The 18,319-nt window shown below is 35.0% G+C and overlaps 1 protein-coding gene across 1 annotated transcript in view; it reads right to left on the reverse strand.

Moving 5' to 3' along the window:
* LOC111044152 (importin-4) overlaps positions 1-18,319 on the reverse strand; it is a 37,458-nt gene that overhangs the window by 13,587 nt on the left and 5,552 nt on the right. Inside the window, exons 5-11 of the mRNA XM_039430215.1 lie at positions 12,588-12,854; positions 11,460-11,675; positions 10,346-10,564; positions 7,449-7,725; positions 6,433-6,549; positions 4,742-4,977; positions 1,879-2,028 (exon numbers count right to left, since the gene is read on the reverse strand). Coding sequence (XP_039286149.1) covers positions 1,879-2,028; positions 4,742-4,977; positions 6,433-6,549; positions 7,449-7,725; positions 10,346-10,564; positions 11,460-11,675; positions 12,588-12,854 — 1,482 coding nt within the window. The remainder of the gene's footprint in view (positions 1-1,878; positions 2,029-4,741; positions 4,978-6,432; positions 6,550-7,448; positions 7,726-10,345; positions 10,565-11,459; positions 11,676-12,587; positions 12,855-18,319) is intronic.

Below are 18,319 nucleotides of genomic sequence, written 5' to 3' on the forward strand. Positions count from 1 at the left end.
AATCCAAATCAAAATGCTTCAAACTATCCAACAAACTCAACAAAATTTGGAAGGACAGTTTTGGGCTATGCCTGTTGTCTTCTCCCAATCGTATAATTGTATCATATTTGTGATTGTCAGTAGATAAGATAGATTATCAAATAAAATCACTCCACTTGTATGGACTACTTTATAAAAATTAATAAATACATGAAGTACCCTTTTTATTTAAAACATTTCAACAACTAGTTTAAATAAAAAGTAGGCCGAAACTAGATGTTGAAATGTTTTAAAGTTTTAAAATGTTTTAAATAAAAAGGGAACTTCACTGTTTTTATATTGTTTTTATTAATGAATAAATACTTCTAACATTTGAGGTAAATTGGAGGCTCGTTTCGTAAGGCTGAATGAAATCTTGAGGCTCCTCTTCTTATCTCCTTGAAACTCTTCATTCAAGTAGCAATCCATATTGATTGTAAATCAATCAAGATTATAATCTGTATATATAGGAATAATTTTCCGAAACTCTACAAACAATGCTCGATTTGGAGGCTCCAATACTTCTTAAATTTATGATTCCATCACAAACAGCGATTATTAATTCACTTGAAACTTTTATAAATTAACGACAAGTGAGGACCACTTTATAATGGCAGTATTTGATTAACATCGCTGTTGCTATGTTTGTCTATCATTCAACAAAGCAGATGGCGCTATTCATTTCTAGCTCTGCGACGTTGCCAGATACAATACATTTTCTTGACGAATAAAAAATAATTAAAAATTTTAAACAAGAATATTATTTGAACAAGAATAACAGTTAATATTAAATCAGATATACCGGAAGCAGCTATATTCTACCTAAGGCAGTGGCAGGACAGAGAATCGGCAACACTGTTCTCGTATCTTTCTTCACTGCCATTATAATATGGACCTCACCATAGATAAGGATCAACACTGTATGTGTCCATTGCTGAGCCTGCTGCTCTCTTTCAGTCATAGTTATTGATCGAGCGTCAGCGAGTTCTCACTTTTGACTCACCAAAGTCGTAGTCCGTCTGTATGTTCTACAATAACACTTTAGAAAGAATTGATCAATCAGCTTCAAATTTTGAACACGTATTCTTCGAACCTTTTCACAGGTAAAGTTCATTGGACAAGGAAATTGACTCACTCCTTCGCTCTTTTTTTGATTTTTCATTCAGTCCGCTGAAGAATTCATTGCACGCAATTACTACAGTTTTTCCATTCATTCATTCATTCATAACATCAGTTGACGATATGTTGGAGCTACCACACAGACCTTCATGCGCTGACACATGATTTCAGCTGGTTAATATACAACATAATTTACAACTTTTACATCAACAAACTCATACAGGCTGAGATATCAATGTGCGGTTTTCGACATTAATTTTCTCTCGGAACTCTGTATTAAAATCATGATGTATCACATGACCACCTTCTCATTTAAAACAAATGAATTTGGATTCATAATAGGGTCAAAAATGTTGAAGCGACAGAGTAATATTTCATTTCAAATACGATCCCCAATGCATACCTAATCCCCAATGAAACCTACTATCAAATTATTCTTTTAAAAGAAATATTAGATGTTTCCATAATTTTCATCAACTCTGTATAACCAAAAGTTGGGGGTTTCAAAGATTACAATACAACAGTTCATGAGCAAGTTCTCAAACCCAGGGGTTTGAATGTACTAGTGACGTGTATTCAATGATGATCAAACTAGTCTTGAAATAGTTATAGCTATATTATTTATAATCGTATTAATTAATAGATGAATGAATACTATACTCTATACTGCCAGCATTGGTTAAATGGAAAGCATCGATCGGTTGCTAATAAAGAGCGCAGACAAATTGAAGTGAATCGTACCTTTTCCTCGACATAGGCGTTGACAACAGTGTAAGCTGTGACGTCATCAGAACTGATATCCGAGTCCTTGTCGATGTCCTCCTCGTCCCCCTCCTCACCACTCAACTCATCTGGGTCGGGGAATACACTCGTTTCGTCGTCGTAGTGAGCCTGACAACACAAATCACATTCTCATGTCAACTATCAACATAATACAACATAAATAAATACGTTTTATTTAAATTCTTTACAGAAAAATCTGGTGTGGCGCACTCACACAACTTTCCTTGCCATTATGAAAATTGATCACCTGACGCTAGTGTTCCCGCGCATCTCAAGTCTACTATTCAAATATTTGAGCCAGCTGGTGACAGGGCAATAACGCTGGAGACACACGAGGTCTGCTATCTCTTCATAGTGAATCATTTAATAGAATCAACAGTTGCCAACAGTTTGCAATTGGATAATCACATTTTCTCGAATTTCGAGCTTTTTTTTAATTTTAGGTTAAAATGTTACTGAGCATTAATTGTAGAGATTCTCATGCTCAATCTATTCCACTCGAATTTTCTGTTTAAATTGTATCTTGAGCCTGATAATTGAGAATCTAAAATCAAACTTTGCATAGATGGGGCGGAGCTCTTGAAATTTTTACAGATATGGGACTTGTGGCAGTTGATAGAGCTTATCGATGACTATTTCAGGTATAACTTTAATCAAAATCGTTGGAGCCGTTTTCGAGAAAATCGCGAAAAACCCTGTTTTTGACAACATTTTCGCCATTTTAGCCGCCATCTTGAATTGCATTTGATCGAAATTGTTTGTGTCGGATCCTTATATTGTAAGGACCTTACGTTCCAAATTTCAAGTCATTCCGTTAATTGGGAGATGAGATATCGTGTACACAGACGCACATACACACACACATACAGACCAATACCCAAAAACCACTTTTTTGGACTCAGGGGACCTTGAAACGTATAGAAATTTAGAAATTGGGGTACCTTAATTTTTTTGGAAAGCAATACTTTCCTTACCTATGGTAATAGGGCAAGGAAAGTAAAAAAACCTCTCATACGAGGTAAATAATAGTTGGCAAAATTAAAAAAATACAACTGTTAACATAATAACTACAACATAAATACATATACACAAGTTCGCTTGTTTGCCTTACTTGGCTAGGTATTCTTTCTCCTTTTTTTCATTTCAGCACACCTCACTATGGAGCCTGTTTTCATATTGTCTTAAGAAATTTGTATTGTTTTTGTATTTTGATTTTTATTGTGTGTTTGTGTTGAATAAAGTTATTGATTGATTAATTGATATGGTTATTATAAAACAAAATTTGTTCGAATTTAATTTATACTCTTAAGCCATGTCCACACTGAACATATGTTCTACATACATGTTTGTTGAGAAGCTCAGCGACAAACATTTTAAAAAGGTTGGACAATCATTGTTTGTCAAACAAAAAATTACTGCTTTCCCAAATATGTTCACAGCTGTAAAACATAAAACCTGTTCTCCCCACTTACAAATATTTTGTTTGGTGACGCGTCCACACTGGCCATGGGCAAACATTGTTTGTCAAACATAATACAATTTTCCCAAACTGTTTCAACAAACAAGTTTGTCGAACATTATTTGTTCAGTGTGGACACGGTTTTAAAGCTCCATATGGAATTAATTTTTACATGCAGTGTTATCCTAAAAGATATAGAAAATATGAATTTTTAAACATGTGTTAATCCCCTTTAGTTTTATTCAGTTTTAAAAACAGTGTCAGATGAATGCCGTCCATTATTTCAATGCACTGTTCTATTTGATTTTGATAGTCATGTTGAGCTCTCTGTAACACTTTCGTGGGTATGTTGGCAACAGGGTGATAAATGATCTTGTGCCATCAATTACCTTTCCCCACTACAGGGATCTAACCGGTCGTCCTCGATTTCACATCCACTTCAAATCACTCAACACAATGCCAGCTCAGCTTTTGACCGGCGAGTTATCACTTACTCCAACGAGCCACCCAAAATAAATAAATTAGCAGTTCCTGTATTTTTATGTAAGTGCAAGGTCTATAAATACAGGTCATGACACAATCCCGTGATGCATTGTAAAATCGCCATTTTGTGGGGTTCTAGTTCACCAATTTTCAAATTTATTTTTAGCTGTTATCATGGTAGATTGAATATAATATAATGTGATATTAGTAATTGGAATTGTAAAAATATTTCTTCCTACAGAATTATAGTATTTAGCAAAATTCTAGAAACTGAATTGTTGATTTTTAGATTTAATTGATCGGGAACTCTTTTTGCAGTTGGCCTCGCATATTTCTGTCTTGTCCTAATGCCTTATGAATCATAATCCTTAGGTTACAAGAATAAGAATTTTTAATAATAAATAAATGAATAATTGAAGCATTTATTATTGAAATTTCATTATTAGAAAATTGAAAACCTGAATTCACAAATTATTATCTGAACTAGAATATTGTTTTTAAAATGCATAATTTTGTTATGAGCAAATTGAATTAGATTGGATTTTCAAATGTACCGCCATACGGACCCCATAAAATGGCCGCTCCATAAGGAACACGAGTGTCATGACTTGTATTTTTATAGAACTTGTGTAAGTGCTTTAGTTTAGTGCAGTAGCATATATTTGTATGTTTTGAAGAGACGGATTCAAGGATCCAAAGGTTCAAAGAGCCTCACACGTCGATAGAAGCTTATTGTGTGTCTTTTATAAAGCTTCTTGTATTGAAGTTTATTTGTTTTTGGCAAATAAATAAAATCATACATTCAAATATTATTTATTGTATGGTAGGCCTATTAAGGCAAATGAAGAATTTGATTTGAAAACAAACAGTGTGACTGACCACAATGCCATCCTCGCTTTTGACCGAGTTCATAATCGGCTCCAAGATGGCAGGCAGATAGGAGGCCATGTTGAGCTTGAGCACACTGGACACGGATGCGAACAGACCGTAGACGGCTTTGCGCAGGTCAGGGTCATCGACCTTAGACAGCAGCTTCAGGCCCAGCTCGATGCTCTCCACCGCCATCGGCATGAAGTTATCGGCGCCCACTGTGCGCGCAAACACGCCCACTGTGTCTAAAACATAAATAATAATATATTCATTTCCACAAGAAAAGAACAAAATAAACAAACAACTTGTGCAACTGTAAGAAAATAACCAACTACTTATAAATACTATGATGTCTCATAATGAGTATAATACATAAAGGAAATTCACTGAAATACTGATAAATCTCCTTTTTTACCTACACTATAGAGCTATAAATAAAAATATGTGGAAATAGTCAACCATGCAAGTGATAAAATCACGTCCGCATGATGGAGTACAGTTAGAGAGCAATGCAGTTAGACAAGGAACAAAACAGAGACAGAGAAAGCTGGCTGATACAAATTCAACAAGGAAAATATATGAAGAATCAATCTAATATCAATAATAATTATAATCTATTATTCATCACACAGGACGAAAGAAAAACAAAAATAAATTATTACAAAAATGATACCGAATAAAAAAATGAACAAGAAAAAAAACAATACATTACCAGAGTTTAGGAATATAACGGAGAAGAATAACGAGCCAGTCAATAGGAAACAATGAATTCAACTCGAACACTTTTTTAAGAACGATTAAACAAACACTAAAATATTATTTAAAACTATTTTGAAGTGTGTAATAGAATATATTAATGAAAAAAGAAAAAAAAAACATTAATCAATTTTGGAGCAATAGACCATTCGTCTCTGGAAATTAAATCGTAGGGTTGTTCATGGTTTCTAGATCCTCTCGGGTAATACTTGGTAGCCATTTCATAATAGATTTAAGCGAATGTATTCTATCACGAGACCTTAAAACTATTTTGATATCATTGGGTAGTCGATTGAAAAATTTAGGTGTAAGAAGAATAAATTCATTCACACTTTCATCCATGTTTTTGGCACTATTCAATGCATTTGTACACTAAAGATAGATTAATTAAAAAGAACTACTACTGTAGTACCGAATAAAAAGACTAGATATTGTCCAACTGATTTATTAAAAACGAGATACCGATTTCGATTTTTAAATCTATGATTGGACAACATCTAGTCATTTTATTCAGTATGGATAGCTACAACAATATCACCTTCACAACTAGTACTCAGAAACGGCTATCTTCGGACGATTCTCGCCATTAGCAAAAGTCAAATCTTTAAAGTAGCCATAACAAAATTTAATCTATATGGATGAATAATAAGATTAGTTACAATCATAAAAACTGAAGAATGTAGACATCTTAAACACTAAGGTGAATGGTTCAGAGATGATAGAAAAATACACTTTTCATTAGATTCAAGTTATTAATATTGTTTAGAGATAATGAAGAGTCGAATAAAACAAGCTTTTTACTCAGTTCTTGAATCAACAAAGTCAGTTCATAACTATCATAAACCGATGATAATATCAGTTTAATAGATAATTACAAGTTATATAAACTTACAAGTTCATTATTCAGCTATAATAATAACAATTGTTAAAAAATTGATACCAACCAACAGCCTGGATTTGCAAGCACAGCGTTTCTTCGGTTTGTTCTTCAGTTAAATAATGTTGCAAATGCTTCATCACAGTTTCAAAATAAGGCAACATGTTCGTCTTGGCCGCGTTTGCTGAAAAAAAGAATTGAAAACAAGGTTTAATTAAGTGAATACTTACTTACATAGTATCTGTAAATACTGACTTTTTTGGAAAACTCAAGCTTTTGACACCTAACATTATGTAATAGGAATGCCAAAATGAGGACTTTGCAAGAAAAAGAAGGAGAATGTAGAAGAACAACAGTAGAAGTGATGACTGCCCATACTCCCAACTACTCAGGATTCTTTAATACTAGCATTTGTTAGTTAGAGCATACTAGTGGCATGTGGGTTGGAGGATTGTAGATTTCTTTCAAGAAACACCCTACATTTGTAGTACACACTTGTAGTTACTTCTCCATTCAAAAGTTTCAAATCAAAGTTAATTCATCAAAAAACAATTACAATACAAATTATAATACTATAAAAATTAATACACGTAAAACAATGAAGTTTTATGCATTGGATAATTTCTTAATAGGCAAAGATAATTAAATGAATAAATATACACCCCACTATAAATGATATGTGTTGGGGTATAAGTTATTAGTTGCTTGTTGCGTGTTGTAATTACTATTTACGTATTCGTTTTTGTTGCATTTAGTTGCACGTTTATTTTATTCTTCGCCACAGTCTATTGACTGGGGAATTTTTAAATTAGTGCCTCATCCATCGTAGGGTCACCAAAGTATGATCAACTGATCATAGCACTTGAACCTCAAAGGTTCTATCTTCAATGCTGAAAATAATGTTCTAAGAACATATTCCGAAATTGTGTAGTAAGGTTTTTGCAACAGATAGTGCTTTAATTTTGAAATAAATATATTTTTATTCTGTGGATTTAAGACAATGTGGGAGAAGGTTAAAGAGCAGCGATCCAATATATGTGATGCAATAAAAGACCATTGACTTCACTATAGATAAGCACTAACCGGTAGCGCCGATAGCACTGATGGCGAGCTCGCGCACATGTGTGGCGTGCGGGGGCACTACGAGCGGCAACAGGTGCTCCATGAGGGGCTGCAGGTAGGGCAGCAGTGCCTCGTCCAGGTTCTCGCAGAACATCTCCAGCGCGTAGAACATGCGGTCGACACCGGCCTTCCTGGCCACCTCACCACCCCCGTCACCCACCGCCCCCGCCTTGTTCAGCTCCACCAAAAACTCCATCAGCACCGGCATCAGCTCTTTAGAGTACACGCTGATCTCCGGCTGACAACAAACACAAATTCATGAGAAACGAGTATATGGTACTTCCGTGTTATAGAGACTCTTCCATCAAATATCGGGGCACCGAGCTTCGCTCGTTATTTATTTATTGACTATTGATAAACCGAACACAATCCTTTAAAATTATTGGGGAAGGACTAACAGGCACAGCCCAAAAGTGTTTCTTCCCCGAATTTTGATTTATACACTATAAATATTCCAGAAAGTAGGTTATGTTCCATACACTTGAATTCAGGATCAATTTTCAGTTCAAACATTTAAAAACAAAAAAGTTCTAATTTAGATTGTTTACAAACCAAACTGAATAACAAAATAACAACTCACTAATCACTTAAAATTGTCAAATAATGATCAACTTTGAAAATAATTATGATATACTCTAGTTTAGAAGGATTATCATGTCATGTCAACAAATCAGATTATTTTGATCAAGTCGATTAAATTGTCTAGATAATATTTCTCGCTGATTGATTACACAGCTGGAAATAAATCTGTTTCTCTCCCACACACGCATCTTCTGTTTCGACAGACGACGAAATTATCATCTGTTTTTCCAAGGATGAATAATTGTTATCCTTTTCATGTCCTTCAGCGAGCTTTCCCAGGGATGAAACCTAGTGCAATCGAATTTTTATATCATAAACCTACTATGTTCCAAATTTCGTGAAAATCGTTAGAGTCGTTTTCGAGATCCGTTAGACATAAAAAACAGATATAAATAACCAAATATAAAAATATAAACAGATATACAGAAATTGCTCGCTTAATATAATAGGATTATTATTTCATAAATAAAGTGATAAATTCCTGTTTTATATTAATATCAACAAGTAGACATAATATCAGCTGATGAGGATGATACATTAATATTATATCACATTTTATGATACACGCTTCATATTATAACTGAATTTCGCCCAAAACTGTTACTTTACCATTCTTTTGATGGAAATAGGTTCATCAACTGTTTCTTTTGATGAAAGTAGGTTATGTTCCTTCACTTTATCTATTCGATTCAAATTTTGAGTCCAAAATATACAATAATATATTGGTTAATCAATCTTAAAACATTAGTGATACAAAGGCTATTGTATCTGGTGTTGTGGAGATGGTAGCTTGACTGGTATCTGATTTCTGTCCCGAAGCTGGCTGGAGTGTCGTGTATCCACATCCCAACTAATCTTTCATATTCCAAAGGAAATACGTGGGTTATTTATTTTCAACCTCCGCCCCAACTTCACCCTCCAGGTAAAGGCAGCCTATCTATCTATCTATCTATCTATCCCACGTATAATAAGACAGATACAAGCGGTAGAGGAGCGACTTTCACAGAACTAAACAGCTTCATCTCCCTGTGATCGGCGCGGCCAGATCATCAATTATTGTCGAGTCCTAGACCCACAAACATGGCCGCCTTACTTGAGTCTCCCGCCAAGTGTTAGTCACGTACCATAGCTTTATTTTTGCAAGCAAAAGACAAAAGTTCAGCATAAATCTAACAAAGAATGATTCAATTTTATGCAGGTAACGTTATGAGTGATGATGATGTGCGTGAATGATCTTGTGAAATAAAAAACGTCAGTTGAAATGACTAACGGAATCGTTGTGATGCATGACAACTCGGACTCACAGAGATGGTGCAACCAAACGGCTCCTCCAGCAAATCAAATGGGATACTTTTGATCATCCACCATAGAAAACTGACTAGGCCACTATAGTGAGGTCCACGTTATAATGACAGTATTTGATCAACTTCGATTTTGCTATCCATGTCTATCATTCGACAAAGCCGTTGGTACTATCCTTTTCTAGGTCCACAACGGTGCCAATTATGTTTTTGACAGTGTAGAAATATGATTAATTAATGCAGAGAATCGGTATCGCTATTCTTCTATCTTTATCCACTGTCATTATAACGTGGACCTCACTATATTAACTCATACCTTTCCCCAAACTCGAGACATGACTTTGAGGGCAGAACTTCCAACAAAGTCATAGCTTATTTGAACTCATATGGCTGCGGCATTTTATGAAGAGGGTTATGGTAGGCTGCAAGGCTGGTCCACTGGTATGACAAATGCACCAAATTTCACAGCATTTATAATAAGTGTAAGTAAGTTATGGTGGGAAAATTAATTTTTCGAAGTCTTTCATTTATGGCTTATCGGAGGATGAAAAAATTACCCTCGTATAATGAGTATCATAATTATTAATTTATCAGTAGTAAAAGTGTAGATAAGAGTCTGATTGTTTATGACTTGCAACTTTTCAGCAAGCTGCCTAATTTTAGGAGAGATTTGTATGCATTTCTGGTTGACAAGGCATAAATTATAGTGTTGAAGAGTTTTTTAAATGATAGGGTGTTATAATTTGTTCAACTGTAAAATTACAGTTATTTGTATGTAAAGTGTAGAAGAATGTTATAATTTATAACGTGCTATATTTTCGTAAGCTCCAGTTATTCTATTTATTTATTTTATGTATTTTTCAATATCTGTTGACATGGCCAGTTGTAAAGTGTTTTGGCTTAATGAAATTGAATTTGGATTTGTAGTAGAAAGTGAGATGAAGTGAAGAGAAATGAACAAAGTGAGCCACTGACCTGCAAGTGCTCGGAGAACTGTCCGAGCGCAAAGAGGGCGGCATTCCTGACTGGGGTGTTCTGCTCGGTGATGCCCTGACACACGTAGCGCAGAAACTGCTCCAGGTGTTTGGTGCGCACATAGTCTGCGCATCCCTCGGACACCATTGCCATGCTCAGGTAGGCCGCCTTCCGAGCGCAAGGGTCGGCGCTGGTCACGCTCGGTTCCACGTATTCCATCTGCAAACACACCATCCAAACTCAAATCATACTTATTTATTCATTTTACATGCCATAACACATGATCAAAAAAGGACCAACAGGCCTGGCCTAAAACTGTACCCTTTCCGAATTTTGATAGATGTATGTCCAAAAAGTAGTTTATGTTGCTTCACTTATCATCTTTTACAAGAGAAACATCATACAAGATACAATACTTATTTATACAGAGTGTCCCAAGAAAGGTGTAACAGCCGAAGACCATAGATTCTAAGTGGAATTTCCAACAAAAAAATTTCTAATATCGACCTATTTTCGTGATAGATAGATTTTTTGAAAACCTTCAATAACTAGAAAACTATCAGTGAAAATCTAATTGTAAAGATATGGTTGGAAAGAGGAAGAAATTTCCAATAAGATTCCTATAACTTTTTCTTTTGTTTGGATTTTTTCAACTTATTGTGAGCGTTCAAACTGTGTGAAATTTTGCTTAAAGACGAATGTATTTTTTCAACTTTGATCGCTCAGTCAACTTTGAAACATTTCAAAAATGTCAATAAAGGTACAAATTAATAAGAATCTTATTGGCAATTTCTTTCTCTTTTCAACCATATCCTTAGAATTCGATTTTCACTGATCTAAGGTTAAAAGAATTTTTTTTAAATTTAGGAAAATTTTACTGAATATTTTCTGTTGAAAATTTCATTGGTCTACGGTTGTTACACCTTTCGTGAGGCACTATGTATAGTGGGGATGAGAGAAGTTTATAAATCCACTCTCATTGATGATCTTCATAAATTATTCATTCATATTGATAATGGAGAATATTGAGGATGAGTGGTTGATAAAAATAGTTGAAATTCAGTTTATATTGCTATCCAGTTTGACTTCAGAACAAATTAGGTGGCAAACTGACCAGCAAAGGCAGGAGCTTATCAGGTGGGAGATGCAGCGCCATGGTATCCAACAGCTGATTGGCACAGGTGGTGGGGGTGGAGTCATCCTCGTCGTCCACAAAGTACTCCTCCTGTTCCTCCTCCTCTCCCCCATCCGCGCTTCCTGCCGGGATCTTTCCAATCAGCTCGAACACTACTCGCAGTATCGGCGAGACCAGGTCGTCGCGAACTATCACCTGCACAACACAATTCATTTATTTGAAATTAATTGTCAATGAATGAATGAATGAAATCACAGTTTAATTCAAAATGTATACTATTGCTTGCAATACAATCAATGTTTCCATTCATATGCATTCAGAGCTACATTGAAAATATTATATTTATTGTGAATGTCTTCCACACAAAAGAAAAGCTTTCAATATCAACAGAAATTTTACAAATAAGTCTAAAGTTATTTTCTCCTTGATCCTGAAAATTTACCAATATAGGGAGTGCCTCAGAACTGCGAGTTTCAATTTGTCTAGAGTGAAACCTGAAAGGTTCTGTTCAATTAGGTTTCAAATGTAAATGATAATATATTTGATAATTCTATATACGTAATAAACACAAATAACAAAAATTTGAAATACTAGCACTTTTGAGATATTGCACTTACGAGTGACACCCTAAAATCTACATCTACGTTTATGTAACATCATTATTTAGACATTATAACATTGGTAAAAAAATATTTATTGAATGGTGGTTTCTATTCCATAAATGAATACATGGATAATTAGAGGATATATTCAATTTCAATAATATTGTTTACTTATCAAGTAATAGCTGTGGTTGATAACTTATTGTACTTTTGTGTTTATACTTTGTGAAACTGATAATTTTTATGTATTTAATTTGTTTTTATAATTTTCGTTTGCCATATCAGTAATTGTGCAGCTTTTTATGCAATAAAATATGTAGACAAGTGGTTTTCCCTCTTCTTGACCCTTAGATACACTAAAATTAGTATCTGCGTTTTTGTACCATAAACTACAAATATAGTATTTGAGTGGCTCACCCTTTTCAACCCTGAAAAATCATAAAATTAGCACCAACTTATCTATAATATCCTATCACCAACTGCAAATAGTTTTTGAGCGGCTCACCCTCTTCTTGACCCTGACCACCTCGCTGAGCGTGTTGAGCGCTTTGTTGCGCATCTCGTCAGTGATGTTGGGCAGCCGGGTGACGGCGATGTCCAGACAGAAGTTGACGAGCAGTCTGAGGTAGGGCTGCAGCACGGCTGGGTTGTTCTCTAGCAGCTCGTCGATCACCTGCATCGCTTCCAGGGCCGAATTGCCCGGCCGGTTCTTGGCCAGGTCGCCGATCAACGCCAACATCGTTGGGATCGACTCCGTGTACAGAGCTGCTATCTGCCAACCAACACAACGTATTCAATTAAATATCATTAATCACCATAAGAGGCAGGTTTATTAAGGCGGCCAATAGATGATATAATACTGGACATCGTCAGTTATGATCGAGCGCTCGAGGCAGAAGGAGCTGAGGCCGACCGCTCTTATCTTAACTTGGTGATAGTAGAGTCGTGTATTTCACAATTTTATTCGTGCTTTGAAATAAGTGAGAAACGTTTTCATATTCTGTTTTTTCCTATATCCAGTGTTACAATGAGTGACAAATGTAAAATATGTTCCAAAGTAGTGAGTAGTCGTCAGTCGAAAATACAGTGCAGTGAATGTAGTAAAATCTTTCATGGAGGCTGTGTACAGATGTCTAAGGATGATATGGACTTTCTCAGTAGCAACAACGAAATTTGGCGTTGCGACCTGTGTAAGAAGAGCAGAAGGAAAAGCATGCAGGTAGAATCATTACTGAGCAGAGACGAAATCAATTTGAAAGACGTTTACAACCTTCTTCAGGAAATGAGAGAAGAAAACAAAAATCAAATCAAGGTTTTGGATAGAGAGTTAGGGAAATCAGTAGAGTCATGTCATGAGAATATTGAAGAGCTGAAAGGAATGATATCTGACCAACTAAATATCATCAACGAATACAAAGCCAATTACGAATCACTGATGACAGAAAACTCCAACCTAAAGAAGAAATGCAACGACCTCGAGACTCGTTTAGAGGACCTGGAACAGTATTCGCGGGCAAATAGCATCGAGATTAACGGAATCCCTGAGGATAAAAATGAAGACATCATTCAGATCGTGAAAAACGTTGGTCATGGACTGGGCGTTCCGGTGCAAGAACAGGATATTGTCGCATGTCATCGCCTTGGTTCTCCAAATAAAGACGGGGGGGTGCGTACTAGGGGAATTATCGTCAAGTTTGTGAGAAGATCAGTGAAAGAAAACCTACTCCAACAAAGAAGAGTTAAACGGAATTTCAATACGAAGGACATTGGTATAATGGATCGAACGACCGAGGCTGTTTATATCAATGAAAGCCTAAGCGTTTCGCAACGCAAGGTTTTCAACGAGCTGAAGATCATGAAGAAAGATAACCTCCTTCAATACGTGTGGGTGCGAAACGGAAAGGTGCTGACGCGAGGGCATGATGGAGCCAAAGTTGTCGCTGTTACAACACTCGATCAGGTGAGCGCCCTAAAACTAAAGAATACAGGTAAACAGTTATCGCCCTCCAAGCAGAAACAGCTGATACAGATAACAAATTCACGACCGAAATAAACAAGACTCTTACTAAATGTATATTCAGTAATTATGAAAATAATTTAGTACTTATTCATCAGAATATTAGAAGTTTAAGAAAAAACTTTGATCTATTCCTAATTAACATGCAAAATTTAGAGAAGGTACCCGACATCATGATCTTGAGTGAAATATGGATAGACAGTAATGAAATAGATTCTTACAGAATCCCAAACTATGCTATTTATTCAAAATGCAACAGTAGAATAAGAGCTGGCGGAATAATAGTATTTGTTTCCGAATCTTTGTCTAGTGATAGTGTATCTGTTGATAACTTCCTTTCTGCCGATATTGTTAGGGTTCAAATCAGAATAGAAAAAAGTGTATCTCTAGAAATTGTTGCTATCTATAGACTGCAAGAGTTCACGATAAATTCGTTCAACGAAGAATTAAATCCTTTCCTTGAAACGATTAAAAGTGCAAACCTTATCGTAGCCGGCGACCTTAATATAGATTTGTTAAAGCCAATCTCAGACGATTATAAAATTATTATGTCAAGTCATGGGCTCGTATCACACATAAATTTTCCCACTCGATCATTCAACAACTCCAATACATGTATTGATCACATTTTCTCAAGACAGAAAATAGGCTCCACCTATGGAATAAACTGCTTTATAATTGATAGTAATATTGCCGATCATAGAATGATTTCTGCATGTTTTGATTACAAATTAGGGAAACCGAAAACAAACAAAACTGAAAACCTATCATATAACTTTACTCTTCTTTTCACGTCTACTCCGAGAAACCAATTGGAATAACTTTTTTGGGGGTGACGTTTCTATGGGGTATGAAATTTTCTTAAATAAACTTTTCTCATGCATGGAATCAGCTCAGTTTATTTGTTCAAAAACAAAATTCAAAACGAAATTGAAGCCTTGGATGAACGACATTCTCTTAAACCAAATCGAAAGAAAGAACTCTCTTTATAAAAAATGTTTGAGGCATCCTGGAAATCTAGAGATTAAATTAGAGTATAATGTTTTTAAAAATGTTTTACGATCTCAGATTGAACAAACAAGAATCTTGTACTACAGAAGATTGTTTGAGAGCAATAAAATGAATGCAAAAAAAAACAATGGCAGACAATAACATCAGTCCAAGAGATTAGAAATATAGTAAATTCACTCAGCAATCGAAAAGCTCCTGGATTCGACCATGTAACCCCTGTTATTTTAAAACATGTTTTACCTGATATTGAAGATATTTTAGTATACCTATTTAACCTGAGTCTCAGTTCTGGTTTGTTTCCCGAGATATTGAAAAAAACTATAATAAAACCTTTGTACAAGAAGTCTGACAAGAATGACCCCACAAATTATCGCCTAATCGCCTTTTTGTTTTCAAAAATCCTAGAGAAGGTTGTCAAGGCCCGCTTAGTTCACTTTTTGTCAAAACACAATTTTTTTAGTAATAACCAGTATGGTTTCAGAGAGGGATTAAATACTGAAAAAGCTCTGCTCGACTTCATGACTAAAGTATATGGGACACTCAATGATGGAGACATGTGTGCTGGAATATTCGTCGACATTATGAAAGCGTATGATACTGTCGATCATTCTCTTCTTTTATCAAGAATGGATGAAGCGGGAGTTAGGGGTGTTGCACTCAGCTGGTTCCGTTCATACTTGTCCGGAAGAACACAACAGACTAAAGTCAATCAAAGTCTCAGTAATGTAGGAACAGTCAAATTCGGTATTCCTCAGGGATCCGTCTTATCGGGGCCATTGTTTCTCATCTACGTAAATGAACTATGCAATGGGTCATTCAAGGGGGAACTTACTGCCTTTGCAGATGACACCGCTCTTTTCTATCGGGCAAAAACATTAGAAAAATTACACATCGACATGCAGCATGATTTAAAAGGGCTGAGATGATGGTTTACAAACAATTTTATGATAATGAGTCCCAAAACAAAATTCATGATCTTTAGTATTTCAAGATATATCCGTTTTCCAACGCCATTGAGGTATCATAGCCTATCTTGTACCGAAACCACTATCTCTGATTGCCCCCAACTTGAACAAGACGAAGAAATCAAATACTTGGGGCTAGTACTAGATAACAAAGTCACATGGAAAAAGCATCTGAACTATTTGAAACAGAAACTCATGAAATACTTGAGAGTATTCTATCTCTTAAGATCAGTGTGTAACTCCATTCTATTAAAGTCTGTATACTATGCTTTGATAAATTCTAAACTCGAATATGGTCTAGCGTTGTGGGGAGGAGCATACACTGTAACCCTGAGGCCGATAGTTGTTTTACAGAAATCTTTCATTCGTATTATCTCCTTCAAGGCAAAGTTGGAACACACAGCACCTCTCTTTAGAAAATTAGCTATACTTCCATTGAAAAATTTATGTCTACAAAGTGCTCAGGATCTTCTTTGATAGAAGCGTTAATGGCAATGAGTATTTTAATTTGAAAAACAATAATTTGAGAAATAAATACGAAGCTTGTATACCTAAGCCAAATAAAAGTCACTTCATGATTTTTTTTCTTATTTGGCTCCAAAGTTCTACAACCTGCTGCCCTTGGAGATAAGGCAGTGCAAGATACGATCAAGGTTTTTAAGAGATGTCAAGAGATTTGTAATGGAATGTGAGAATATAGATACTTTTTTTAGAATTCTCATGTAGACTTGTATATAATAATTTTGTACAATATACTTCGAAACTAAAATTGATAAATCATCGATACTGTTATGTAATATGTGTCACTTCATATGCGACTGTCGGCCTCAGTAACTACCTACATTTAGCGCTATAGTTTTGTAATCAATTTTATATCACCATCTCAAACAGGTTTAGTACCTCGAGATGCAAATACTCATTTGGCATTGTATTTTATTTTGTAATAGTATTTACTCATGTTGAAAAATTTGTATTGCTTTTATTATGTATTTTTTAAGATGTTGTAATTTTATATTTCTGCCAATAAAACATTTTCAATAATAATAAATATAATAACAAAGTAAGTGTACTGGATTGATTTACTAATAGTGTATTAATTTGATGTATCAAATAGAGTAACTACTAGACAACACTGAACTCACTAGGAGGTTGAAGAGAACAAAGCCCTTCGAGTTGGTGTAGTGCTAGTGGAGTGAAAAAAGTATATTGAATAAAAGTGTAGTGAAATAATTTAAAGTTGTGAAATTATAGATTGGAACTGTAGGCTTCACTAGAAGACTTTAGCAATAAAAATTAATTTAGGATAAGAAATAACAGAAGAAAATTAATGGTTAGTCCTAGTGACTAGTTTTAATAGAAATAACAAAAAAAAAAAAAAAAATAGAGTGGGGAAGAATTGGCTACATATCTGAGTAGCCAAACATGAAAAATACAATACCTGGAGAGCCTCAGTATAGCCTTGTTATTTTGTTATTCTGTCATTTATTTTGATGTTTTGACTTGGCCTGTATGTTTATCGTTTTTGGCCCAATAAAATGAATTTTGAGTACACTTATATTCAAGAATCTTGTATGGAATTCTAGTTATATTCAACTACAGTTGAGAATAGATCACATTTAATTTATAGTAGTTTTTATTTTATTGAGTTTGTTTTAGTTCAAATACAGAGTCATCGAAAAAGTCGCGCACATCAATACATACATCATAAGATAAGGGAAAAGTAAAATGCATTTCACAAACTTCATTTATAATAATAATTAAGTACATGTATACACAAATTACTTAAATTTTTACAACAACTGCTCAGAATGGCTGCCTTTTTCAGTAATGCATGCCTGAACTCGTTCTATCTATAAAACGACACTTTATTCACTTTATTTATATTGATTAAGCAGGATCTGTTCATATCCAGTTCATCCTGTGTGTGTGGCCTGTTTTTATAAACTCTTCCTGCAAGGTAACCCCAAAAAATGGGGTTATTCAACCTACTTCTTCCTCACTTTATTAAGGTAAAACTAGTTGCTCTTGAGAAAACGACATTCTTACAACGCAGTAAACTCAGTAACACTGCAGACTCAAGGCTAGTATCCAGTTCAATGATCTCTAGATTAGTTGTAGGTACATCATGTGGTGCTATCCTGCAGAAGCCAGCATAACTATATTTTTTGTCCATCTATGTTTAACTAATTACTAACTAACGAATTAATTAACTAATTCTTGGAAACTACTATTTACAGGAAGGTT

This window comes from Nilaparvata lugens, chromosome 6 (genome assembly GCF_014356525.2).
Source record: "Nilaparvata lugens isolate BPH chromosome 6, ASM1435652v1, whole genome shotgun sequence".
NCBI classification, from domain to species: Eukaryota; Metazoa; Arthropoda; class Insecta; order Hemiptera; family Delphacidae; genus Nilaparvata; species Nilaparvata lugens.